Source organism: Mesoplodon mirus (genome assembly GCF_964341445.2).
Source record: "Mesoplodon mirus genome assembly, chromosome: 3".
Classification (NCBI taxonomy): domain Eukaryota; kingdom Metazoa; phylum Chordata; class Mammalia; order Artiodactyla; family Ziphiidae; genus Mesoplodon; species Mesoplodon mirus.
This window is the reverse complement of record NC_138978.1, coordinates 426,848-451,068: the sequence shown is the minus strand read 5'-3', so window position 1 is coordinate 451,068 and position 24,221 is coordinate 426,848. Positions and strand designations below refer to the sequence as shown.

Here is a 24,221-nt window from a genome sequence, read left to right as displayed (position 1 = left end):
AAATGGGCAGTCCAAAAATGCACCGTGGGTTTTTGTGGTAGTTTGGTGGATTTTTTTTCGTTTTTTTTTTTTGAGGTTTGCTTAACTAGAAAGAGTGGGTTTGATACACAGTGCGTGCTCTGTTATTTCACATTTGTTTACGTGACTTTGTAAGTTTTCCCAGAGCTTCAAATTTGTGCCTTCTGTTGGGAAGGCTCCCATACCCTACTTCATCTCCTCCCCTCTGGGAGGGGCGGGGGGTGATCCTGGGAGCACCGTACCCAGGTCTGGGTGGTGTTTCTGCTCTTGATGGTGGGCAGATGGGGTGGGGGCACCAGGACAGGGGGTCACCCGGCTCCCTGCTCAGCTCTCAGGAGCCTCACCCCTCATCCCACTGGCTGGCTGAAGATGACTGATGAACAGCAGTGCCCACCATGCTCTCCGGAAGGGGCCCCCCTACCTCCCCAGGGCCCGTGCGACTCTTATCCCACCGAAGGGTCACCACAGGGCCAACGGGAAGACCTGGTGGCCTGGCAGCCTGGGGTCCTTGGGGTCGGGCCCAGGATGCCTTTCTGCTCTCCTGCAGTGGGGGGATGCCTTGGCCAGTGTTCCCTTATAGAGGTGCTGGTGAGGAGATGCTCCCCCCAGAACCCCAGACCTGCAGTGGCCCCAGAAGGGCTCCGTATGTATGTCACAGACACCCACAAGGCATCTGGGGCCATACCGTCAGGCCCCCCTGCCCCTTCTGGGCTGGGCTACTGCCAGCTTCTCCAGGACCCAAGCCAGAGTGACTCCCCTCATCCTTGGGAACACAGTGGCCAAGGCCTGACACCTCCCACCAGGCCGGCCAAGGACCAAGGACCGGGGGAAGGCGGGGAGGCCAAGGGGCCGGGCAGGAGCGGAGGGGGCGGTCTGCTCCATGATGTCACAGCGGGTGCTGGGGAGGGGGAGGGGAGGGGGAGGGGGGGCCGGGCTGTTTTTCTGGAGAGTTAGAGCCTGAGTGAGACAAAGCGCCGGCGGGCCAGGCGGGCCAGGCAGGCGCCATGGAGCTGCGGGCCCGGGTCCTGCTCTGGAAACTTGTGCTTCTGCAGAGTGAGTTCGGGTGTGGGGGCGGGGGCGGGGGCGGGGGTCGGGAGCCACCGGTGGGTCTGAGCCCGAGCCCAGGGTTGGGGGGGTGCCTCAGCTGGGAAGGGATGGGTCTGGGGGCCTCAGAGGGAGCTGCTTACTGCGAGAAGGCCCCCAGGACGTGGAGGTGGTGAGGCCTCACGTCAGGTCCCACAGAACTTCCCCTCACTGGACGCTGGAGACGGGCCGGGCAGGGAGGGAGGCCAAGGCGGGGGCTCCTCCTGGGGTCCCTGGCGCCCCCCACTTCTCTGGGACGCCCCTCAGTCCTGTGCTTCTCTGTTGTCAGGAGGGGAGTGGGTGGGGGACTGAGGGGGGCTCGCAGGGTCTGCTCCCAGGACCCTGAGCTCACCCCCCCCACCCCACCCCTGCCGGGCTGGCCTGCTGACCCGGCACATTCCTCCATCCGGCTGGGCACCGGGCCACATCTCTGGAGCAGGAATTCGGCGTGTGGGGTGGCAGATGGTGGGGTCACTCCCCACTTCCAGCCTTCTCGTGCTTCAGACCTCTGCCCTCCGGGAAGGCCGAGGGGGCTCCTGGGTGGGGCGCCAGCCGTCTGAGGACCCTGGAGGGCTTGTGCGGCATGGCCCCCGGGCAGGTGCGACGCCGGATAGGCACGTGCAGAAGCCCCACAAACCAGCCCGAGGTGTCAGGCGCTGGTGCTCTTGTGGCCTTGCTGCAGTGATGGCTAGGGTGGCCACCATTCCTGAATGTGGCACTTGGTGACAGGCACACATCCAGAGCTGGCCTGGCCCCACCACTCTCCCGCAGCCTGGGCAGGTAGCCATGAGGATTAAGCGGGGGCCTGGGAGAGGTAGGGGGAAAGGAGACCCCCACCTCTGCCCTCCTGGCTTCTCTGGATTTACCCCTGCCCGTTAAGAGTGTGTGACTAGCACCCACCTCAGCGAGGACCATCTAAGGGGCCCAGGGAGCCAAGTGGGGGCTGGTTCGGGTGGGTGACCCCTCCCTCCCCAGTATGACTCTTGCTTCCTCTCCTTCCAGGCTCTTCTGTCCTTCTGTCCTCAGGTTAGTGACCACCCTCCCCTGGGAACCCTTGCTAGCCCCATCCTGTACCTGTCCCCTTGGGTCTCACCCCTCCCGCGGTCACGTCCCCTCTCCACCAGGGCCAGCCGGGCGCGCGACCCCCGGCAGCTCCGTGGTGTCCGAGTCTGCAGTGAGCTGGGCAGCCGGCGCCCGGGCGGTGCTGCGCTGTCAGAGCCCGCGCATGGTGTGGACGCAAGACCGGCTGCACGACCGCCAGCGCGTGGTCCACTGGGACCTCAGCGGCGGCCCGGCCGGCGGCCCCGCGCGCCGACTCGTGGACATGTACTCGGCGGGCGAGCAGCGCGTGTACGAGCCGCGCGACAGCGGCCGCCTGCTGCTGACCCCCTCCGCCTTCCAGGACGGCAACTTCTCGCTGCTCATCCGCGGTACGGCCCGAGGGACCGAGAGGGGGCGGGGCTGCGGGGGCGAGGGCGAGGCCGTGGAGCTCATCGCCGGGTTCCCCCCCACCGTGCGTAGCGGTGGAGGACACAGACGAGGGGTTGTACACCTGTAACCTGCACCACCATTACTGCCACCTCTACGAGAGCCTGGCCGTGCGCCTCGAGGTCACCGACGACCGTGAGTGTGCCCCCCCCGCCTGTGCGCTCCCACCCCTGCCCCCCCCGCCCCGCTGCCTCCGGGCCCCCTCCCGGTCCGGGGTCCTTGACCGGCCTCGCTCCCCCAGCCCGGGCCGCCGGTGCGCACTGGGACGGCGAGAAGGAGGTGCTGGCGGTGGAGCGCGGCGCACCCGCGTTGCTGACGTGCGTGAACCGCGCGCACGTGTGGACCGACCGGCACCTGGAGGAGGCGCAGCAGGTGGTGCACTGGGACCGGCAGCCGCCCGGGGTGCCGCACGACCGCGCGGACCGCCTGCTCGACCTGTACGCGTCGGGCGAGCGCCGCGCCTACGGGCCGCCCTTCCTGCGGGAGCGCGTGGCGGTGGGGGCGGACGCCTTCGCGCGCGGCGACTTCTCGCTGCGCATCGACCCGCTGGAGCCGGCAGACGAGGGCACCTATTCCTGCCACCTGCACCACCACTACTGCGGCCTGCACGAGCGCCGCGTCTTCCACCTGAAGGTCACCGAGCCCGCCGCCCGGCCGCCCCCGCGGGACTCGCCGGGCAACGGCTCCAGCCACAGCGTCGCGCCCGGCCCAGGTGCAGGAGGCACGTCTGCGGCCCCCTCCGGCCCCAAATCAGGGACTCCAGCGTTGCGGGGGGAGGGCCCCGCGGGCTGAGGCTGGCCCGGGTTGGCGCGCTGCGCGCTCCCTGACGCGGTCCCCGCCCGATCCCCGCAGACCCCACGCTGGTGCGCGGCCGCAGCGTCATCAACGTCATCGTCCCCGAGGGCCGCGCCCACTTCTTCCAGCAGCTGGGCTACGTGCTGGCCACGCTGCTGCTTTTCATTCTGCTGTTCATCACCGTCATCCTGGCCACCCGACAGCGCCGCCGCGGAGGTGAGCGGGGGGGGGCGGGGGGAGCTCGCGATGCCGGGGCTGAGGCCAGCACTGGGAAGCCTTTCCCGGCCGGAGGCGGGACTTGGGGCGCAGTGGCCCGAGCAGAGGGCCCCATGAGCCTCGTTGCCTGGGCTGCGAGGGTTCCTTTGGGCTGGGGGGGGCTGGGGAAGGGGGAGGCTGCCCCCAACACGACTCTCCCTCCCCAGGCTACGAATACTCCGACAAGAAGTCCAAGTCCAAGGGGTGAGTGCCCCTTCCGGCTCTCCCGGGGACCAGGCAGACCTGCCCACTGCTCTAACCTCCCACCACCCTCCCGCTTCCAGGAAGGACGTGAACATGGTGGAGTTTGCTGGGGCTGCCGGGGACCAGGCTCTTTACAGGAGGGAGGACATCCGACTAGGTGAGGGAGACCAAAGGGACAGACTGTGGCTCCCAGGCCTGGGGTGAGGGAGGCGCGTCTCTGAGACGTCACCCTGCTCTCTCCCTGCACCAGGCTACAAAAACAATCTCCTGAAGGAGAGGGTTGAGCTGTCCCACAGCCCCCTGCCCGCCAAGAGCATCGACTTGGACAAAGGTGAGCTGAGGTGTGGGGGGAGACCCCTGCCCATCTCAGAGCTGGGCTGTACCCCTTGCCGCCCACTCAGAGCCCCAAGACACCAGCCAGCCCTGCGGGCAGGAGTCCCCTGCCACCTCAGTGCTCCAGAAGACCCTGGGCAGTCCTGATGGTAGTCTGCCCTGTTTCCCCCGCAGCAGAGGGGCAGAGGGCAGACACCCGCCTGTCCCCTTGGCTTCCAGAGTTCAGGAAGGAGTACTGCAAATAAGGCGACCCCGGGCTCCTGGCTGGGCCAGCAGCTCTGCCAGCTCTTGTCTGTCCACCTCGGAAGACTCTTCCTGACCCCCATGCAGTTCGCCTGGCCCCCCTTCCAGCGGCTGGTCCCGCTGTCCTGGAACTTGGCCTGGACTGGTGCAGGGTGAGGCTGCCTCCAGACCCCTCTTGGGGGCCACCTGATCCTCATATGCGATCGTGGGCTCCTTAGGACTCTGCTGGCACTGCAGCCGGGCCCCTTCGGCAGCCCTCGGCTGGTGCCCTTGCCTCCTCGTGCGGCCAAGACCCCGCTGACGTTCACCAGTCTCTCAGGCTCTCCTGAACTCTGCCCACGGGGGGCTGGGAGCCCCACCTCTGCAGGGAGAGGGGCGTGAGGAGGCTCAGTGGGGATTCTTGGAGCTGGGGTCAGCCTCAGGCCTGGCACTCCCACCCCTTCCTTGCCCCGTCCTCAGGGGAGCTGCCTGCCAGCTCCCCTCAACGGCATCCCGAGTTACGCTGCCAGGCTGTCTTGGGCTCTGTATGGTAACCCGAGGACCGCGCACTCCAGGCCCGGGGCTAGCGTCCCTCTGCGCTGCATCCGGCCTCCTGGGGCCCCCTCTCTGCTTTCCACCCTGCTTCAGCCCTGTTTCCAGCAAGCTGCCTTGACAGTCACTAGGCTCCATGTGACTTCTGACCCTGACTCCCTTCCCTCGGCCCCTCCTTGGGCTGGAGTCCAGGGGTGAGGCCTCATTTGACTCTGTTTTGGCTGAGGACAGGACGGGGGGGTGAAGATGGTTTTAGAGTGGCCAGTGCTGCCACTCCTGACACCCCACATTTGCTCATCCTGGGGAATTGCTATCATCTCAATAAAGACCACATCTGGTTTTAGACTTGGCCCCAGCTATGCCTCTACAGCTCCCCTCCATCTCCCCGGGGGGCAGAGTCTGGCCCTTGGGGAGCCCCATGTGTTCTCCTTCATCTGAAGTCCTACTGTCATCACCCATTCCTTTGGGTGGAAAGTCTGGGTCTGGGTGTCCTGAGAAGGGCAACATCGGAGCTGATTGTGTGCAGTTACTCCTGGTTGTGAAGCAGTTTCACATCCTCTTCTGAGGGGTTATTGGACGTGAGGACAGAGGGCAGACTGTATGAGTTCAGTCCTCTGAGAAGAGAAGCAGATGCCAGGATGGGCTCAATGAGTGAGGAAAAAGGGGGAGGAAGCAGGTAGCGGGAGAGCCCTCAGAGGGGTGCCAGCAGGACAGGAGGGGGAGGGAAGGGAGCTGCGGTAGGAAGAAGCCTGTTTCTCCAACCCTGACCCCATCCTCCAAGGCCCTCAGGGACAGCAGGGGGCAGGAGGGGCGACTGTCACCCTAAGTTGGAAAACCCAGAGCAATGGGCTGAGATCATGACCTGCCAAATGGGGAAGCACAAGCCACCCACACGGGTTGGCGGGGGGGGGGGGGTGGTCCACAGGGGGCTCCCTCTGCATCCGAGCTCTCACCTGGGGGAGGTGAAAACCCCGGGGTCGTTTTGATGAAGGCCCCGTTTCAAGCCCTCACACAAAGAAACAGAGTCATGAAATGTGTTCCTTACAGATCCTGGTGTGTGTGTGTGTGCGCGCTGGGTGGGGGTGTGTGTGCTCGGGGAGCCGGGGAAGGGCTGTCCTCCATCCAGGTCACCAGTGAGCAGAAGATGGACAGCAGGGTAGCAAGCACCTGGAACTTGTAAGGTGGGTGCAGCAGCAGTCACTGACTTTCACGTGCTCAGCTCTGAGTGGTTATTTTTAAAGTTGCCCAGGAAAAGCAAGGCAGGAACTTGGGGTGGGAATCCTGAGCTTGGGTCCTCATCTAAATGTCCAGGTTCTGGATGTGAGCAGGACTGTCATACAGTAAAATACCTGGGCAATAACTCAAAATAGCTGCTTTCTCATCACACCCCCACAAGGACCCCACAGTGGCAAAGGCAGGGAGGGAGGGTGGGGCATGGAGCTGTGACTCCCCCCAGCCCAGTGACCCCCGGTCCCACAGTGGCCACGTGCCACTGGACAAGGCCCTTCCTGTCAGGGCTCAGGTTCTGGCCACAGACTCAGGCCCCTTGCAGGGCCCCAGCCCGACCACATCAGCATCAGTCCCGGGATTGGCCTCTGGCTACCAGCCTCTGTCCTGTGCCTTGGGCTGAGGGTCAGGTGGTCGGGGGTGGGGGGGAGAGGTTCGGGGGCAGGAGTGCAGCCGAGGCAGCAGAGGCCCTGCATCTGTGTGACCGGCAGCCATTTGTGCCTGGCCTGGGGGATCTGGTCCCCTGGTGAGCTCTCAGGGTCTTCCTCCCTAACCCTGAACACCCAGAAGAGAGCCATGGTGGACCCTTCCCCTAAGGCAGTCCTGTCTGGGGAAACTGAGCGCCGAGGGGAGAAGGCCCAGGCTTGGCTGAGCGGGTGCCCACCTCACAGAGCCCAGGGGAGTGGAGGTCAGGAGCCTTCTCGTGGCCTCAAGTTTCCCTCCTTGGGTGGGGGAGGGAGAGCCGCTATCCCCATTGGGCTGGACCCTTCACAGCCGGAGGGGCGCTGCTCCGCGTCTCCCTTGACCCCAGGCAGGAGGACCCCAAGCAGGTTCGATAGAGAGCGTCCGGGAAAAGAATCCCTACACCTGCTGCCAGAAGTACCGTGCCCCTGCGTGCCCACAGCTGCCCGCGCTGACCCCGCTGTCGCCCGAGCATCACATACACGTGCTCACACTTTCATTCCCTCGTCCACGGGGGCACCGGCATTCACTTGGCCCGTGTTTCTTGGAACCCCCGTGCGACCCGGCAGAGGGCGCGCCAGCTCGGAGCTGGCGCGGGGGCGCAATGTGACCGAGTGTCCTCAGCTCCTGCCCGGACACAATTCTCAGCTTCCCGCGGTGCCCCCGCAGCCCGCCGATGTGACCACGGCGCCTCCGGACCCTGAAGAGGAGGAGGACCGGAGCCTGGCCGCGCGGAACCCCTCCGAGGGCTCCAGGCCGGGTGCAGAGCTTCCTGAGGGCCCCCACCCACCTCCTCCCCGCGGGGCGCGCCCCGGCCGCCCAAGGGCCGAGAACCGGGCGCCGAGGGCTATCGGCCTGTGCACGCCGCGGCCCCGGGACGCGCGCGCCACGGGTTCCGGGCCTGGACGCAGGCAGGGAGGCCCCGCCCTCGCCGCGCTCGCGCGTGCGCAGCCCCGCCCCCGCGCCTCGGGCAGCCCGGTGACGTTAGGCCCGCTGCTCTCTGGCGCCCCCCGCGGCCGCGCGCAGCAGGGCCCGCTGTCCCTTTAACGCGCGGCCCGAGGGGGCGGCGGCGGGGCGCACGGACGCGGCGGGCCTCGCGCCCTCCCTGCCTGCGTCCCGGGCCAGGGGCGCATGGGTGGCCGCGGGCGGCGGGGCAGCAGCCGGGGTGTGCGGGGGGCCGGGGCCGGGGCTGAGGCCGGCAGGGCGGGCGGGGCCGGAGCGGCCGGGCGGGGGCGCGGGGGCCTGGTCGCGGCTGGGCCGGGAGCGGCGCGCGGGCGGGGCGCGGGCCGGCGGCGGGGAGGCGCCCGCGTCCAAGGCCCGGGCTGGGCCTGAGCGCCGCGCCATGGCGGAGACCAAGATCATCTATCACATGGACGAGGAGGAGACGCCGTACCTGGTCAAGCTGCCCGTGGCGCCCGAGCGCGTCACGCTGGCCGACTTCAAGAACGTGCTCAGCAACCGGCCCGTGCACGCCTATAAATTCTTTTTCAAGTCCATGGACCAGGACTTCGGGTCAGTGGGCCACAGGGCCTGTGCGCGGGCGCGCGTGTGGGCACCTGTCTGCGCCAGGCAGGGCAGATGCTGGGGCTGTGACCTGGGCGGTACCTCCCCGTGCCTGCGAGCCCCGGTGCGGTGTGTCCCACCTGTCTGTGCCCTGAGCAGGGGACGCCTGGGCCCCTGACTGCCTGCCCAGGAGCCTGAGAGCTCTGGACTTAGGGCAGGCGAGGGTCCTGGCTTCTCCACCTGCCCTGGGTCCTGTCCTGAGTGTGATTTGCGGTGGAGGCCTGTAGTCCAGGTCGACCTCGAAAATACCACCTTGGCACGTGTCAGGCTCAGGGTCCTCTGCCCGCCTTCTGTGGAGGACAGATGCTTAGGGCTGGCCGGAGAGCTTGCGATTCATGGGGCTTGGGGTCAGAGGAGTGTCCGAGTGTGGGGGTGGGGACAGGGTGCCGGCCACCCAGTGGGTTCCCTAGTTAGCACGGGGGAAATGAGGTGATCTGGGACAGGGGCACAGATCTGTCTGCTGGGGTCTGCAGACATTTCTGGAGGCTCAGGATAGCCTCCTCCTGACCCCCTTCTCCAGGGCCCTCGGGACAGAGCAGAGGTCAAGGGTCACTGGGCAACGTGGGTCTTTATTCCACCCACCCCCGCCCTGGGGTTGCCGGCCACAGGGGCTTCTGTCCCTGCTGAGCCACATGGCACTTGGGTTCCTGGGAGCGGCCCAGGCCAACTGCTGACTCGGGGCAGCTTCTGTGTCAGCGTCCCCATGTCTGCCCTTAGTGGTGGCTGTCCTGGCCGTGGGGACTTCCCGCTTGTGTTGGGCTGGGCCTCTGGAACGGTGAGCGGTGAGCTGGAGGCTGGCTGTCCGCTTGAGGCCTGACCCGGCACAGCCACGGGTAACCTGAGTCCCCTGCTCAGCGGTGCTGGGGCGGGGGCGGGGGGGGGGGCACCCAGAGGCCTGGTGCGCCGAGCAGGTGCGCCTGGGTGCCCTCAGGCAGCCCGTGTCCTTGTCTGTGGCTGCGTCTCAGGACTTTGACATTGAGGCCATTTCCTGGATTCTGTGGTTTGCGTGGACCCTGGGCAGGCCCAGGTCAGATCAAGCTGAGGCCACTTTGTGGCTCTCAGGAAGGCCTGAGGGACATGTGGCCAGCTGGACTCTCTCATGCCTCCCCAACACCAGGGAGAGGCAGAGAAGGGGCATGTGGTCTTGGCAGCCCCCAGCCCTGCCGGGCTCATGTTAGAAGCCACCCCCAGGCTGGGCTCCCCAGGGTAGGGCATTGGTTTGGGGAGCCAGCCCTCGCTGGGTGATCTCCTACAGTCTCACTGCTCTGGGTCTGCTCTGCTTTGGCTGTGAGCACTGGGTATGTGAAAGGGTGCTTTTCTTTTTAACTTAGTTTATCATTTCAACGAAAATTACTGAAGTCACACACGCTCTGTCACAAGCCAAAGCCAGCAAGCAACGTGTGGCACAGTGTGCGCCCAGCCCCTAGGTGGCTGCCCTTGGACCATGATCTGGGGTGCATCCCGAGGGCCCTGACCCTGGTCCTCCGTCTGGTAGCTGCTGAGCTGCAGAGACCCCTGTCCCCATCACGGTGCACTCCCAGCAGAGGCTGGGCCTGCTGGAGGATTTGCAGGACCCATGGGTGCCCTGGCCTAGGAGGTCACTGGGCAGGCAGATCTGGGTCTTGAAGCACAAGTAGGAGTTCTTCAGGCTGTCTCAGCATGACTGGGATGCGGGGGGAGAGAACAAGACCGGGCTAGTAGACTGGGCTGGGACGGGGAGGGATTGGGGTGACTCTGGAAGGCACATGGACAGACAGAGCAGGGGAGGCTCACCTTATTCCCCACTTCCCAGACCTCTGGTTTGTGGCTTGTTGGCCTCAGGGACCCTTGGAGAGGATCTGCCTCCTTCCTACCCTCCCCTGAGGTCTACCTACAGAGCTCCAAGTTTTATTTATTCTGTAGAATCATTTACTCAGTGTAATGAATTTCCTCTGGGAGGGGCTGGATAGTCACTCACACTTTAGTATAAACGAGAGCTGGAAGCTCACCCTAGATACCTAGTGGATGTAGCTGGAGATTGGGGAAAGTGGGGGCAGGTCCTGGCTGGGCTGGGGCAGCACCCCTCATAAGAGGGGTGGCCTCAGATTGGGGACTGTGAGGGCACCTGGTGAGCCTGGGCTTCCTGCCCCAACCCCTCAGCGCACTGTGGGCTGGGCCCTGAGTTCCTGGGGCCTCTGTTCCTGGCCACGGCTGGCCAGGAAGGGAACCCCTTCCCTTATTAAGTCTAAGGTGTGGCCACCGCCACGTGCTCTGGGCCGGGTCCCACTCCCCACGGGTATCTTTGGCCAAGTGGGTGGCGAGTCCTGTGCCCACCTCCCACTTTTCCCATGCAGGTCACAGGTTTTGTGTCCCAGCGGAGCTGGGGAGGGTCTCTGGGCTTGTGCTGGGTTGGCCTGGAGGTGCCAGGAGTTGGGTTTGGTGAGTGGCAGTGCAGGGAGACGTGTGGGCCCAGCCTTTGGGCTGAGCGGCAGAGGGTGAGGGTGTCTGGCTCACAGGTTTCTGCTGCCAGGGCTGCCTTGCCGATTCCAGGCCTGGCTGGACTTGGCAGTGGCCCTGGCCCCTGCATCTCTGCGCCAGGAGCTCCGGTCTGTGGGGCCATCTGTCTGTGGGCCCTGGGGGGTGCAGTGGGGGGCTGCACTTGGCCTGGCACAGGCTGTCCGAGCTCCCACTCTGCCCGCCATCTGGGGTCAGTGCCCCCAGTGGTGTTGGGAGAGTCTAGATGGGTCACCCTCCGGAGCTTGTGGCAGGGCTTGGAGGACTGGGATCCGCTCACCCTGAGGCCTGCAGAGCCTGAGCCTGGGCAGGAGGCAGTGAGGGGACCGAGGAAGGCTCTGAGGACCCCGACCCATGGGGGAACCCTGTGCCTCTGGGGACACAGTTGGGGCCATCCCACTGGGCCTCTGGGAGCCCAAGGGTCCCCCTGGGCCCCTGGCTCAGCTCCAAGGGCCCCGCTCTGAGCGGATTCCTCGGCGGGGCGAGTCTGCAGGGGCAGCGGGCGGGGCTGGGCAGCCCGAGTTCTAGGGTAACTAGGATTTTGCCAGGAATTCTGAGGTTGTGGGCAAGATGCCAACGGGGGTGCCCCTGGGTGGCCACCACAAGGTTCAGTGTCTTCACTGACCACCGCTCCTGAGGTCTCCTCTCAGACCCGGGAGGCCCGGCTCAGGAGGGAGCCCTGGGGTTGTGTGTGGGGCATTTCCCCAGGCTTGGCCGAGGTCTCCCCCAACCCCACTCCCGACCTTGTCCCTATCCCTGGCCATCGCTGGGGGTCGGCAGCGTTGTGCCCCTGTGCCCTTTGTTCTGGGGGCTGGGGCACCTGCCCCTCCCTCCCTGCTGTCCCAGCCTAGCTGCCCCTCAGCACCCCAAAGCCCGGTGGAGGGCAGGATGCTCCGTAGTGCAGGCTGCAAGGTGTGTGTTTCGCAGGCTGGAGAGGGCCAGGGAAGCAGGGCCTCTGGGCCCTGGGAGGGGCGTTCGTGTGTGGGTGGGCTACATGGGGGCCTCAGGCAGCCCCGGGCAGCGGGTCACCTGGAGGCCCTGGCCATGTGGGCACTCTGGGACCCCCTGCCTGGGGTGTCCGCCTCTGGGGGAGCCAAGCAGGCCCCGTGGTGTGAGTCAGGGGGCGGGGGCGGGGGGGAGGCCGCCGGCCGGGCCACCTGGGCTGTGAAGTGGGAACCAGGTCCCTCCCGTGTCTCTGTTGCGGCAGTCACTCAGAGACGGTGCTCGGGGCCTGCTGGGCCCCCGGGAGGGCTTGCTGCAGCCGGCAGAACCCCAAGTGTCCCCAGGCCACCGCAGGTCTTCCTGGGGTGACAACCTTCTGTGTGGCCTCCTTGACTAAATCTTGGGCTGGGTCTCGGCCTCCCCAGAGCTCAGCTCTGCCGGACTGTGATACGTGAGCGGGGGCCGCAGACACAGTGTCAGCTCCTCACTGGGGGGAGGGGGTCCTGAGAAATGACTCTTTCTGTCCCTTGTTCTCTCCACCTCATCTGTGCCTGTGTGGCTGGCCCTGGGATGCCACACAGGCACAGAAGGGGGGGTCACCGAAGGACCCTGGCGGGGTGCCCCCTCCCTCCCAGGCTGGCCCGTCTCCTCCGTCCACTCTGCCCTGAGGTCTTGGGCCCTCTCCTGGTGGGTGGGTTGGACTGGAGCCTTGCTCTCTGGGTGGGAGTGTCGTGTGCCACCTGTTGCTGCCGAGGCCTAGCTGAGTCGCGGTGTCTGGGCCCAGCGGGCCACAAGGCCGCTTCCCGCCTGGTCTCCCGGCTCCTGTTTCTGCACTGGGCCCAAGCCCAGGTGTAGGAACCTGCCACGCTGGGCAGGGCTGGCCTCCAGGGGGCGGGGCCTCGGGGCACCTCCTGCTGCAGGCCCCGCCCTGTCTGCCCTGCTCTCCGGGCCTCCGGGAGGCCGCAGCGTGGGATGTGTCTGGGCCACAGCACTGCCCGCCCTGCCCCGTGGCCCTTCCCCTGCTGCCCTCTCACCCTTTTGAACCTGACACCTGGACCTCCCCAACCAGTTTCTGACCCCAGGGTCATTGGCCTCCTTCCCAGTTAGCATTGCCCTGGTCCTTGGCGACCTGCCTCTCCCACCCCACGCCAAGCCCACCTGACCGGGGGCAGCATTAAGGGATAGGCCAGGGCTAGCCGCTGGGCAGTGGGTATGGCTGGTGGGGCTCGCTGCCCTCCAGGGCCTGAGGCTCCTCTGTGGGCCCAGCTGGCCCTGAGCTTGGCTGCCCTTCCAGGTCTCGAGTTGGGCTGGTGCTGTGAGTGGGGGTCTGTTTCTGTCTCCCTGGCTGGGCCGATGGGCCAGGAGGGCGGTCGCCTGCCCTTGGAGTGTGTGCGTGTTGGTCTGTGTGTTGTGCCCTCTCGACCTGCCCGTATCTGTGGGGTCTGACTGCGTCCGCATCTGTGCTGAGGCCTGCTGTGAACCAGGCCCTGTTCTAGGCTGGCGGGGTGGGCTCTGCCCTCACCATCCGCAGGCCAGGGGGGCACAGAGGCACAGAGCAAGGCAGATACTCGCATTTTAGGGCCGTGACTCTTGGTGTCGGGAGTGTCTGGGCCCCCTTGGAGACCTGGGCCCTGGAAGGGGCCCTTGGAAGGATGGTAAAGGTTCCTGGGAAGGGAAGTACCAGGTGGGGTCATCCTCACAGGCTGACATCTGGGCGTGTGGCTGGATGCCCCGTGTGGCCCGCACCCCAGACGAGCTGGGGGCCCTCCTCCAGAGCCCAGTGCTGGGAGCAGGCCCCACCGCCGTGGCCTCATGGCTGCATGTGCCCACAGGGTTGTGAAGGAGGAGATCTCCGACGATAACGCTAGGCTGCCCTGCTTCAATGGCCGCGTGGTCTCCTGGGTGAGTCCACGGGATGCTGGCAGAGGGCCCTGGGCTGGTGGGAGTGGAGGAGGCTGGTCACCTGTGCCCCGGTGCCCTGCCAAGGGTCGCCTGGAAGCCGGTCCCTGAGCCCTGCTCTCCTCCGCAGCTGGTCCTGGCTGAGGGCACACACTCGGATGCAGGGTCTCAGGGCACTGACGGCCACGCAGACCTGCCCCCGCCTCTCGAGCGGACAGGCGGCATCGGGGACTCCCGGCCCCCCTCCTTCCAGTAAGGACTCTGAGGGGTGGCGCTGAGCCCAGTGGATCTGAGGGGCCTGCGTCCTGCCAGGCCTCTTAGGGGTGGGGAGGGGCAGCTGAGCAGGAACCCACGGTCAGTAGGCGCTGGTCAGCGGAGGAGGGGCGGGCGGAGAGGCCTGGAGTGGGCCGGCGGGTGGATGGGGGCCCCTGCTGGAGTCGGGGTCCCACCAGACGAGGGCAGCAGAGGAGCCGAGAGGGCGTTCGAGGCGTGAGTGGCCCGGCCGCCCCAGCCCAGCCCCCCTCGTCGGCACAGCCCGAATGTGGCCGGCAGCCGAGATGGGATGGACAACGAGACCGGCACGGAGTCCCTGCTCAGCCACCGGCGGGAACGAGCCCGACGCCGGAACCGCGAGGACGGTAACGAGGCCACGCCCTTGACCTCCCCGGGACCTCATGGGCACCCCAAGCCCCTGTGACCCCCAGGTACTGCCCTGTCCAGCGGGGGTCCCTTGGCAGAGGTCCCAGGACCCTAGTGGCCCCTCCAGCAACCCAGCGGTCACCCTGCCAGCTCCCAGGTCAACAGGTGCTCAAGGCTGCAGGGCCGCCCGTGACCTCCAGGGGACCCCGCGGCCAGCCCCCCTCCCTGCTGTCCCCACAGCCGCCCGGACCAACGGGCACCCGAGGGGGGACCGGCGGCGGGACCTGGGGCTGCCCCCCGACAGCGCGTCCACCGTGCTGAGCAGTGAACTTGAGTCCAGCAGCTTCATCGACTCGGAGGAGGACGACAACACCAGCCGGTGGGCGAGGGCGGCGGTGCGAGGCGGGGCGTGTGCGCAGGCGCACGCGCGTGTGTCCGTGTGCATGTGCGTGTGGGCAGGGGGCCCTGCCGGTGGCTCGCTGTCTTGCGGGGGCGGCTTTCCCCAGGTCTGGCCCCGCCCCCGCCCCTCTGGCCTCCGTTTCCTCAGCTGCGTGGGGGAGGGGGTGGCCAGGCCCTGACTCTGCGCCGACCCCCACGACCCCGCCAGGCTGAGCAGCTCCACGGAGCGGAGCACGTCCTCCCGGCTCCTCCGGAAGCACAAGCGCCGGCGGCGGAAGCAGCGCCTGCGGCAGACAGACCGGGTAGGTGTGGAGGCCCGAGCGGGCAGGTGGGTCCCAGCCGCGGTCCCGCCCGCAGCCCCTCACCTGGCGCCACCCCGCAGGCCTCCTCCTTCAGCAGCATCACGGACTCCACCATGTCCCTGAATATCATCACCGTCACGCTCAACATGGGTGAGGCCTCGGCGGGGCAGGTCCCCGGGCCGGGCACGGGGTCCTCGGGCGGGGGGCACCTGCTCACCCCACCTCTCTGCAGAGAGGCACCACTTCCTGGGCATCAGCATCGTGGGCCAGAGCAACGACCGGGGCGACGGCGGCATCTACATCGGCTCCATCATGAAGGGCGGCGCCGTGGCCGCCGACGGCCGCATCGAGCCGGGTGACATGCTGCTGCAGGTGCGGGGCCGGGGGAGCCACCGGGGGGCCGGGGGGCGGCCCCCGCACCCGCACCCACCGCGCTGACCCCGCGCCCCCAGGTGAACGACGTCAACTTTGAGAACATGAGCAATGACGACGCGGTGCGGGTCCTGCGAGAGATCGTGTCCCAGACGGGGTGAGGCGCAGGGGCGGGCGGGGCGGGGCCGAGGGCTGGGGGGTGGGGGCTCCCCCGGGGCCTCGCCGTGTGACCCGCCCTCCCCGCAGGCCCATCAGCCTCACTGTGGCCAAGTGCTGGGACCCGACGCCCCGGAGCTACTTCACCATCCCGAGGGGTGAGTGACCCCACGGGGCCGGCGGGGCGGGGCGGGGGGGGGTGCCCAGCGCAGCCTGAAGGTCCTCTCCCCTCTGTGCCCCTGTGCTGTGCTCTCTCTCCCGCCGTCCGTCGTCCGTCCGTCTGTTGCCGCGCGGTGGCCGCCCAGCTGACCCCGTGCGGCCCATCGACCCGGCCGCCTGGCTGTCGCACACGGCGGCGCTGACCGGAGCCCTACCCCGCTACGGTACGAGCCGCTGCTCCAGCGCCGTCACGCGCACCAGCTCCTCCTCACTAACCAGCTCGGTGCCCGGCGCTCCGCGTAAGTGGCGGCTCACGAGACCGGGGAACTGAGGCCCCAGGCGAGGGCCTGGCCGCGGCGCCCACCCGACACGGTCGCACCCGAGGCCCACGCCAGGCTTGAGCGTTTGCTCTGCTGCCAGGCCCGCGTGGTCAGATGCCGCACGGACTGGGCTCCGCCCTCCTCCCAGCCTCTGTTCACGTGGTGGAGGTGGAAGATGCCTGGAGGGGCCCGGCCAGCCCAGGGGTCTGCCTGCGGGGCGGGGCGGGGCGGGGCGGCTGTCTGCGTGGGGGCCCTCACCCTGCTTTCCTGCCACTAACACGACTAATAGCCCCGAGCTCGCGGGGGAGGGGGTTGAAGAGGCCCGATCTCCGCCCGTGGGGCTCCGGTCTGCAGGGCCGGGGGGCCTCGTCCTGGTTGGACCCCAGATTCTGATGAAGCGCCTGCAGGGTAGGAGACGAAGGTCCAGCCCCCGCCCACCCCCGTGTGCCGGCTCCCTGACCCTGCGGGGCTGTCAAGCAGTGGGGCTGGACCCCCCAGTCGCTGGGCCAAGAGAGCCTGGTTTCTGAGGGGGTGCGGCAGGTGGGGCCTGGGGTCCATTCTGACCCCCGCCCCGTCTGTCAGCCACTGGGGCTGAGGAGGAGGCCGTGCCTTGCAGAGCTGGAGGAGGTGCCGCTGACGGTGAAGAGTGACATGGGCGCTGTCGTCCGGGTCATGCAGCTGCCGGACTCAGGCCTGGAGATCCGCGACCGCATGTGGCTCAAGATCACCATCGCCAACGCCGTCATCGGTGAGGGTCCCACGGCCAGCAGAGGGGGCGGGGCGGGGCGGGGATGGGGCGGCCCGGGGCCCTGCCTGACGGCCGCCTGCCACTCCAGGGGCGGACGTGGTGGACTGGCTGTACACGCACCTGGAGGGCTTCCGCGAGAGGCGGGAGGCGCGCAGGTACGCCGGCGGCATGCTGAAGCGCGGCTTCCTGAGGCACACGGTGAACAAGGCCACCTTCTCCGAGCAGTGCTACTACGTTTTCGGGGACCTGTGCAGCGGTGAGCAGGGGCTGCGGGGCGGGGTCCCCAGAGGGCCCGTCCCCCTCACCCCCTCGCCCCCCAAGCCCTCCTCACCCCCGCCTCCCCATCCGCAGATTTCGCGGCCCTGAACCTCAACAGCGGCTCCAGCGGGGCCTCGGATCAGGACACGCTGGCCCCACTGCCCCACCCGGCCGCCCCCTGGCCCCTGGGGCAGGGCTACCCCTACCAGTACCCAGGGCCCCCGCCCTGCTTCCCGCCCGCGTACCAGGACCCCGGCTTCGGCTACGGCAGCGGCAGTGCTGGCAGTCAGCAGAGTGAAGGTGAGGGCCTCCCGCCCGGCCGCCACACCTTCCCCACCACCTACCCCTGCCCTGTGTGCCGGTTCCCCCACCCTGTGCGCTCCCATCCGCTCTGTGCTTGGGCCCTGTCTGGCTCCTTCCAGAAGGGGCGAGTGGTCGAAGGGGGCCAGGGAGAAGAACCCGGAGGCTTCAGGGGTTGCGCGTGGGGGCCGGTGCTTCCGCTGTGGCAGAGGCCAGAGGTGGTGTGGGAAGGATGGGGACGTCGGGGTGTGGTGGCCCGGGTGGGGGAGTGGCACGGGGACCCCAGGACACAGTGGAGGACAGAGACTTCCGCCTTCCACCTACAGCCGGAGGTGACAGTTTCATAGACGGCCCAGCCGATGCTGGGATGTGTGGGGCAGCTGAGCGGGAAGCTTGGGGTGCCCCTGAGGAGGGGACCTGTTGGAAGTGTCCCGAGGCTGAGTGGAGTCAGTGAGGCCCATGGCCCCATGCCCCCAGCGTCCAGGGAGAGGTCTGGTGGCTGGCCCGGTGGACCCAGAAAGGGACGGGGAGACAGGAGAGTGGATCTGAGGGTAGCGGTATCCAAGGGGAAGCCGTGTTGGGCACCTGTGGACCCCGGACAAGCCCAGCCGGTGGGGTCATGCCCTGGTAGCAGGGTGTGGGTGCCCAGCCGGGCCTGCTGTGTAACTCATCTATCCCTTGCTTTGTGCTGGGCAAGCGTTAGACTGAAGGACTAGCGGAACGGACCCTCGGGGCCGGTAAGCCAGGGTCCTGCCCGGCGTCCCTCCCGGCACGTCCCCATCCAGTGGGCGTCTTCAGGTTCCCGACACTTCCTGAGCCCAGGAGGGCTGAGCCGAGTGGCCAGCCAGGGCTCCGGGGTCAGATGAAAGGCGGGTCTTGGGTGGGGAGCCCAAGATGGCCTGCAGGTGCGCCGAGCACACACGGCCTTCTCTGGGCCTCAGTTTCTCAGCTGCAAGACCGGGCCCTCGGTTCAGGCACTGGGGTGAGGAGTGGGGGCGTCGAGCTGGCCCCAGTGTCCCTGCCTGTCTGCCACTGCCCCCCCCCGCCCCCCCCCCCCCGCCTGCTGCAGCTGCTCCTGCTTCCCTGGGTGGGGCCGGCCCAGCCCTCGTGTCTGCATGGCTCCCCCGCTCCAGCTGCACCCCGGCTCAGGGCCACCAGGCTCTGCCCCTGGTTGTCCTCGCGATGGCCGGCTGTCTTGGAAGAGGCAAGGCCTGGCACTGACTGTTCCGTTCCTCTCCCCCCTTCTTGACCCTAGGAAGCAAAAGCAGTGGGTCCACCCGGAGCGCCGGCGGGAGCAGCCGTCGGGCCCTGGGGCACGAGAAGGAGAGCCGGTCGGCTGGAGCTGGGGGCAGTGGCAGCGAGTCGGACCACACAGGGCCAAGCGGGGTGGGCGGCGGCGGCTGGCGGGAGCGTCCTGCTAGCCAGCTCAGCCAAGGCAGCAGCCCGCGCAGCCAGGTCTCGGCCGCCGCCCCAGGGCTCCCCCCGCTGCACCCCCTGACAAAGGCGTACTCGGTGGTGGGCGGGCCGCCTGGGGGGCCGCCTGTCCGGGAGCTGGCTGCTGTCCCCCCAGAGCTGACAGGCAGCCGCCAGTCCTTCCAGAAGGCCATGGGGAACCCCTGTGAGTTCTTTGTCGATATCATGTGACCAAGGAGAGAGTGCTTCCGGCCTGGCCACTGCTTCCAGCCAGTGGTCCCGCTGCCCCTGCAGGAGGGTGCTGCACCTGGAGCTTGTGTGGCCTTCGTGGCCTTCCTGGGCCAGACCAGCCTGTGCTTCGTGCCATGGGGTCTGGGCCTGGCCAGAGTGGCAGCGGGCTAGAGGGGAGGGGCTGAGGGCAGCCCAGGCCACCGTAACCTGGATGGCAGCCCGTCCACTCCTGGCCAGAGCAGCTGTGTCTGTGCAGACCCTGGTGGGGGGGCCTCCATCTCCCTGTGCTCAGGCAGGTCTGACCTGCCCCCCTTGGCGTGTGCCTCAGGGACCCGCACTCGCCCACAGTGCTGTGCACAGGGCCTCAGGTTGAGCTGAGAGGTGGCCGCTAGGCCTGGGCCCCCTCTTCACCCGGTTCACAGGCCCCACCCCCCATCCTGCCCAGGCCGAGGTGGGGGGCCCTCTCGGGGGTAGGGTCCGAGCCCCGAGGCCTCTCTGTGGCTGCCCAGGGTAGGGATCTAATTTATTTATTTATTGCCTGGCCTGTGTGCTCCACGGGGTGGCGGCCAAGTCAGCTGTCCCCGACTCCCAGCCACTGGAGCAGTTTCATGTGTTCACCCCCGCCCCGCAGGGACACACGGTGTGTCTGAAGGGGTGCGGGAGGACGGCGAGGGGGACATGGCAGGAGAGGGAAGGTGACCCTGAGGGCGAGGGCCACAGATGCACACAGCTGCTGCCGGGGCGGGGTCTGGGGCAGAGGGCGTGGCCAGCTCGCCCCTCCCCGCGGTCCTGGGGTGGCCGCCCACGCACGCACGCACGCACGCACGCACGCTGCTCCCTCCGTCCAGCGTCGCTGGCCTGCACACGTCTGCACTGTAGATACTGTGCGGAGCTGGGGCGTCATCCAGGTAGTTAATAGAGCTGCTTCTGTGTAAATGCTATTTTAAACACTAAAAAGCATTTAATTTTATGGGCCCGACGTGTGATCTGTGTCTCTTTTTTCCCACTTTAGGAGATTGGGGTGCAGGGGCCGGGTCAGCTTCCCCAGGGTCCGGCCGAGAGCTGACCGAGGACTGGCTAGGTGCTGTCCTCTGGGTGCCAGCCCAATGACAAGGCCCTGGCCGCAGCGGTCCTGGCAGTCCTGGCGGGCGGTCTTCTGTCCGAGGTGCTGGCCCCTGGCTCTGGCGGGGGGGTGGGGGGTGGATGGTGGGTGGGTCGTCCTTGCGGCTGGTGCTGGCCTTGGTGCTGACCCCCCACCCTGGCCAGGCTCTGTCCGCGGTGCTGGAGGGGACTGACCACGCTCTGCTGGCTCACTGGCCAGGGAGAGAGAAGGAAGCTGGGTGCCCCCTCCTTCCTGAGCGGGTCTCTGCCCTGCCCTGGGGCCCACAGGCAGGCACACACCCCTGCAGAGGGGTCAAGAAAGCCCCACCCCACCCACCAACCTCCCACTCCTGCGATGCTTGGACAGGATGCTGGGTGGGGGCCCCAGGCTGGGCCCAGCCAGGCAAGTGGTACCCAGCTTTGCCTTCACATGGTTTGGCTGGGAGCTTTCCTGAGCACTCCGCCTGGGCTACGGGGGACCCCAAGGAAGCCTCCATGGGCCTCTGTCTGGAACAGTGGCGCTGGGTCACCTGTGCAGGCCAGGACTTGGCTGGGGCAGGGACAGAGCCTGACTCTGGGGCCCCAGGGGTTGAGATCCCACGGAGCTGAGGCCCCTTATGCACTTTGGAGGTCACTGTGGGGTCAAGGTCAGCAGAATGTAGGGCTGGGGAGTCGCAGCGGAGTTGGGGCACAGTCTGCAGGTTGCTGCATAGGGACTTGGTCTGGGGGCACCTTGACTAGGTATGAGTTCACTGGGGTGAGGTCACTGGGTCAGGGGTTGCTTGTTTTTTCCCTGAGTCTCCTCCCCGCCCCCACTGCCGCCTCGCCCTCTGGCATCGCCAGGACCCCCTCCCAGGAAGAACTGAGGAGTGTTGAGGTCTGGCCGCCAGAGCAGCAGGTAGCACTTAGGCAGGTGGAAGGTGCCCAGGATGCCCAGCACACAGAAGAGGATGGCGCCCATCCGCACAGCGGGCTGGGAGACCACGTGCACGTCGGCAAAGGGGGACGAAGGAGACCCAGGTGATGAAGTAGCCAGCGTGGCAGAGGTCAGGCCGCGGGCGCCGTGGCAGCCCCCGGGCCGGCTCTTTACCGGGAAGGTGCCCAGGAAGCAGAGAAAAGCCAGCGTGGCGTTGGTGGCATGCACCAGGCCGAAGCTGACCCAGGAGCGCACGTGGCAGTGCACCAGCCCCTCCGTGGGCGGCACTTGCCAGCCTGTCGCCACCTCTGGCGGGAATGTACCAGCCAACGCCCCACAGGCGGCTGCAGAGCCGGTCTGCCCAGCTCGGCGGCAGCTCTGACCCCACGAAGATCTCAGCCGCCTGCAGGAAGGGTGTTCTCCAGCAGCCGGTGAGCGGGTGGTGGGGCAGTGGCGGCTGGGCCAGGCAGCTGGCAGGGCTGGGCTGGCTGGGAAACAGGAGGACGCCAAGGCAGACGAGGCCCAGGCAGAGCAGGCCTGTGGCCCCACCGAGGCCCGAACCATGGGCTGTGCTGGCGCCAGATGAAGAGTCCCAAGGTTGCCAGCACCAGGCCCAGAGCCGGGCCCAGAGCAGAAGCAGCCCCAGGAACTTGGGCTGGCGGGAGAGGCACCGGTGCTGCAGTCCGGGGACCCGTGGTCCTGGTCACACTTGCCACAGAGGGCGGGGGGAGGAGAGGGGGGTGCTGGGGGCCATCGGCTTCCCCCAGCCTCGCCCCTGCCACGGCCTCTGGCCTCAGAGCCAGGCCTGTGCCCCCGACCCTGCGGGGACCCACCCTCGCTCGTGTGACAGCGTGGGAAGGCCCCCCGGAGGGCTCACCTGGGTGGCGCTGGTAGCTGCCAGCCTTGCAGTCGGCGCTGTCGTAACAGCAGGAGTGGAAGCCCTTCACGCGGCGCTCCTGGCCCTCCTCGCACTGCCGCGAGCACTGGGGCCCGGGCTCCTGGCACGGGGCCCGGGGCTCAGGCTCCGCACGGCTGGCTGCAGCTGCCCGAGCCCTGGGAGCCGCCCCGCTCCCTCAGGAAGGGCCGGCGCTCACCTGCTTTCCCCGCCTGTGCCAGCTCACCTGGGGTGCCAGCGCTGCAGGCTGCCGTTGAAGGTGCCCACGGTGCGCAGTGTGGGCGTCCGGTCCCGCCGTGCCCACGGCTTCAGGCCATGATCCACGTCCATGTTCCCGTTGCTGTCGAACCGCAGGCTCAGGTTGTGTGTGTTCTCCAGGAGCTGGCGGGGGGCGCGGGGAGACCCCCGGCCCAGACCTGTCCTCCCGTCCCTCCTCCCTCGGGGCGCTGGTGGCGCAGTTCCCGTGCCCTCATCTGCCAGGGCCGCACGGGCTCCTGCCCAGGGCAGCCCGAGGTGTCGCGGAGCAGCGTGTCGTGGAGCGCCTGGGCCACGCCGTACACGGCTGCGAAGGCCGCGAAGGTCTGGCGGTGCAGCAGCCCTTCGGTCACGTTCTCCAGGGTGATGCAGTCACACTGGGGGCAGCGCGGCCCCACCACGTGCTCCTCCAGGCCTGGCCACTCCGTGTCCAGCGAGACACAGTAGGCGGGGTCGGCGGCCAGGGCCAGGCATGTCCGCACATAGGACAGGCACTCGGGCATCTGGGCGCCCTGATGCGGGCCGCCGAGTGCGGTGCCCACCCGGTCCATGCCGGGCAGCGTCATGACCAGATTTGAGGGCGGCCAGGCCTCGCTGGCCACCCACATCTTGGGCGAGAGCCTGTAGTGGATGCTGTAGCTGAAGAGGGTGCGGGCAGCGCCGGGGAGGAGAACCCCTCACCACCTGCACGCTGCCCTGCTTCACCCAGCCCTCGCGCGCGATTCAAGTGCCCTTGGCGTCGGCCAGGCCGGAGAAGAGGCACAGGCCCTGCCGGCTGTACTCGTCGTCGCTGCCCACGGCGGCCACCCAGTTCCAGTGCAGCTCATGTAGCAGCTCCACCACGGCCGCTGGGCACCGTGCGAGAGAAGGATGGGAACGTCTCGCGGCTGCTCAGCCGGTCCGTGCTGGCACCGTAGCTGACCTGCGGGCCCAAGGCAGCTCCTGACTCGGGGGCTCCCGAGGCGGGCAGGAGGGGGGCCGCGGGCTGGGGGGCGCACGTGCGGCACGAGGAAGAAGCTGAAGAACTTGCCGGTGACCAGGGCGACCTCGGACGAGTGGAGCCCAATGACGGCCAGCACGTGGGGCTGGTACTGCGTATAATCGCAGTAGGCAGCGATGCTGCGGCTGCTGGCCTTAGCCATGAACACCAAGCTGGGCTTCACGGCGACCACGGGCTCCCAGCACGTGTCGAAGAGGTTGTGGCCGAGGCGCAGCCTGGGGATCAGGGTGGACCCGCTGTTGATCTTCTCCACGGCCATCATCGTGGCCAGTGCCCAGAGCAGCCCAGGGGACAAGAGCATCCTCAGCTGAGCCCAGGGAGGAAGAGCCCCCCAGCACGTAGTCCCCTGGCTGGCTGGGCTGCCGGGACAGGCACAGCGGGGCCCCTGCCCTGACGCCCAGGACAGGCGCAAGGCCCAGGAGAGCCAGGCCTGGCATGGCAGGTAGCAGCTTCCAGCAGGGACAGCAAGTGGGCAGACTGACCAGGGCCCCAGATATGGGGAGTCGGGGCGGAGAATTTGTTTAGCAAAGCGCTTGCCTGTCCTCACCTGCCGGCTCAGGGCCCTGGAGACGTCCTCCATCTCCTGGGCCCCACGGGTGTGCTCATGTTGGGCTCTTATCCTGATGCCGCCACTAGGCTCTCTGGCTGACAGCGACCCGGGCAGGCAGGCTTTGGGCAGCCGCTGACTGTGACCTTGCTACCTGCCTGTGCCCAAGGCCCTGGCACCCACCTATTCCTGAAGAGGGGTCACCCCGGACCCGTCTGCCAGAGGGGCCTGGATTCTCCGGCTGCCTGTGAGACAGGCTTGGAGGTGCCAATGCCCCAGGGAGTGTCAGGGGGGTCGTGCTAAGAGCTGTGGGCACAGAAACACTCCCTCCAGCCCTGGGGAGGCACTGTCGGCAGTTGGGGCGGGGGACTGCAGGGGTGGCTCCCTCAGCAGGCCCAGGGGCAGCCTGAGGCGGGGGGTGTCCCACAGCCCTGCAGGCCAGCCAGGAGGACAGTGGATGGCCGGCTGGCCCGGCTTCCACCCTGCGGCCTGGGTGGGGAGGGTCCCGAGGGGGAGGCCGTGGGCTCTTGGCCTGCCTGGGGACAGTGCACCTTGAGGGTCTAAGGCCTAGAAGCTGCGGGGTCCCGTGGCTGGCCATGCGCACACCGGCCTGGGCCCTACCTGTGCGGGCCGGGCTCACAGCTGGGCCTGAGGAGCGGCAGGCAAGCGAGGGA

At 67.8% G+C, this 24,221-nt stretch overlaps 3 protein-coding genes across 7 annotated transcripts; 2 read left to right on the top strand and 1 right to left on the bottom strand.

The window, feature by feature from the left end:
• The first annotated feature begins 952 nt into the window (after positions 1 to 952).
• MXRA8 (matrix remodeling associated 8) lies at positions 953 to 5,293 on the top strand. Of its 3 annotated transcripts, none has more exons than XM_082613001.1 (10): positions 953 to 1,071; positions 2,104 to 2,127; positions 2,226 to 2,531; positions 2,623 to 2,724; positions 2,831 to 3,301; positions 3,442 to 3,600; positions 3,807 to 3,843; positions 3,924 to 4,000; positions 4,094 to 4,174; positions 4,396 to 5,293. In XM_082613001.1, exons 1-10 carry the CDS (start codon positions 1,023 to 1,025, stop codon positions 4,419 to 4,421), a joined length of 1,332 nt encoding a protein of 443 aa, XP_082469127.1. In that variant the 5' UTR covers positions 953 to 1,022; the 3' UTR covers positions 4,422 to 5,293. The 3 variants fall into 3 exon arrangements, with proteins under 3 accessions (XP_082469127.1, XP_082469126.1, XP_082469125.1); XM_082613000.1 differs by having other exon boundaries at positions 4,354 to 5,293; XM_082612999.1 differs by having other exon boundaries at positions 4,351 to 5,293.
• Positions 5,294 to 7,887: 2,594 nt separating this feature from the next.
• Positions 7,888 to 19,808, top strand: DVL1 (dishevelled segment polarity protein 1). 3 transcript variants are annotated; one of them, XM_082612285.1, is made up of 15 exons: positions 7,888 to 8,151; positions 13,470 to 13,539; positions 13,667 to 13,788; positions 14,071 to 14,174; positions 14,416 to 14,554; positions 14,783 to 14,876; positions 14,957 to 15,026; positions 15,109 to 15,248; positions 15,329 to 15,405; positions 15,495 to 15,562; positions 15,710 to 15,862; positions 16,500 to 16,631; positions 16,720 to 16,887; positions 16,983 to 17,189; positions 18,445 to 19,808. In XM_082612285.1, exons 1-15 carry the CDS (start codon positions 7,982 to 7,984, stop codon positions 18,831 to 18,833), a joined length of 2,103 nt encoding a protein of 700 aa, XP_082468411.1. In that variant the 5' UTR covers positions 7,888 to 7,981; the 3' UTR covers positions 18,834 to 19,808. The 3 variants fall into 3 exon arrangements, with proteins under 3 accessions (XP_082468411.1, XP_082468412.1, XP_082468413.1); XM_082612286.1 differs by having other exon boundaries at positions 7,889 to 8,151; positions 15,710 to 15,787; XM_082612287.1 differs by lacking the exon at positions 15,710 to 15,862 and having other exon boundaries at positions 7,889 to 8,151.
• An 889-nt stretch (positions 19,809 to 20,697) lies between these two features.
• TAS1R3 (taste 1 receptor member 3) lies at positions 20,698 to 23,437 on the bottom strand (the record flags this gene model as incomplete). The annotated part of the gene is given in 12 exon segments (XM_082615709.1): positions 20,698 to 20,935; positions 20,937 to 20,967; positions 20,970 to 21,168; positions 21,173 to 21,544; positions 21,546 to 21,903; positions 21,972 to 22,126; positions 22,213 to 22,659; positions 22,661 to 22,723; positions 22,727 to 22,847; positions 22,849 to 22,922; positions 22,999 to 23,296; positions 23,298 to 23,437. Coding segments are annotated over 12 exon segments (2,496 nt in total).
• Between the last annotated feature and the right edge of the window lie 784 nt (positions 23,438 to 24,221).

Excerpts from the sequence above, each read along its gene's own strand:
- MXRA8 (XM_082612999.1), top strand. The coding sequence starts at position 1,023 with ATGGAGCTGCGGGCCCGGGTCCTGCTCTGGAAACTTGTGCTTCTGCAG. Across the intron at positions 2,128-2,225 it reads TTCTGTCCTTCTGTCCTCAG|GGCCAGCCGGGCGCGCGACC; the intron begins GTTAGTGACCAC and ends CCTCTCCACCAG. Across the intron at positions 3,302-3,441 it reads CAGCGTCGCGCCCGGCCCAG|ACCCCACGCTGGTGCGCGGC; the intron begins GTGCAGGAGGCA and ends CGATCCCCGCAG.
- DVL1 (XM_082612285.1), top strand. The coding sequence starts at position 7,982 with ATGGCGGAGACCAAGATCATCTATCACATGGACGAGGAGGAGACGCCG. Across the intron at positions 13,540-13,666 it reads ATGGCCGCGTGGTCTCCTGG|CTGGTCCTGGCTGAGGGCAC; the intron begins GTGAGTCCACGG and ends TCTCCTCCGCAG. Across the intron at positions 16,888-16,982 it reads TTTCGGGGACCTGTGCAGCG|ATTTCGCGGCCCTGAACCTC; the intron begins GTGAGCAGGGGC and ends CCCCATCCGCAG.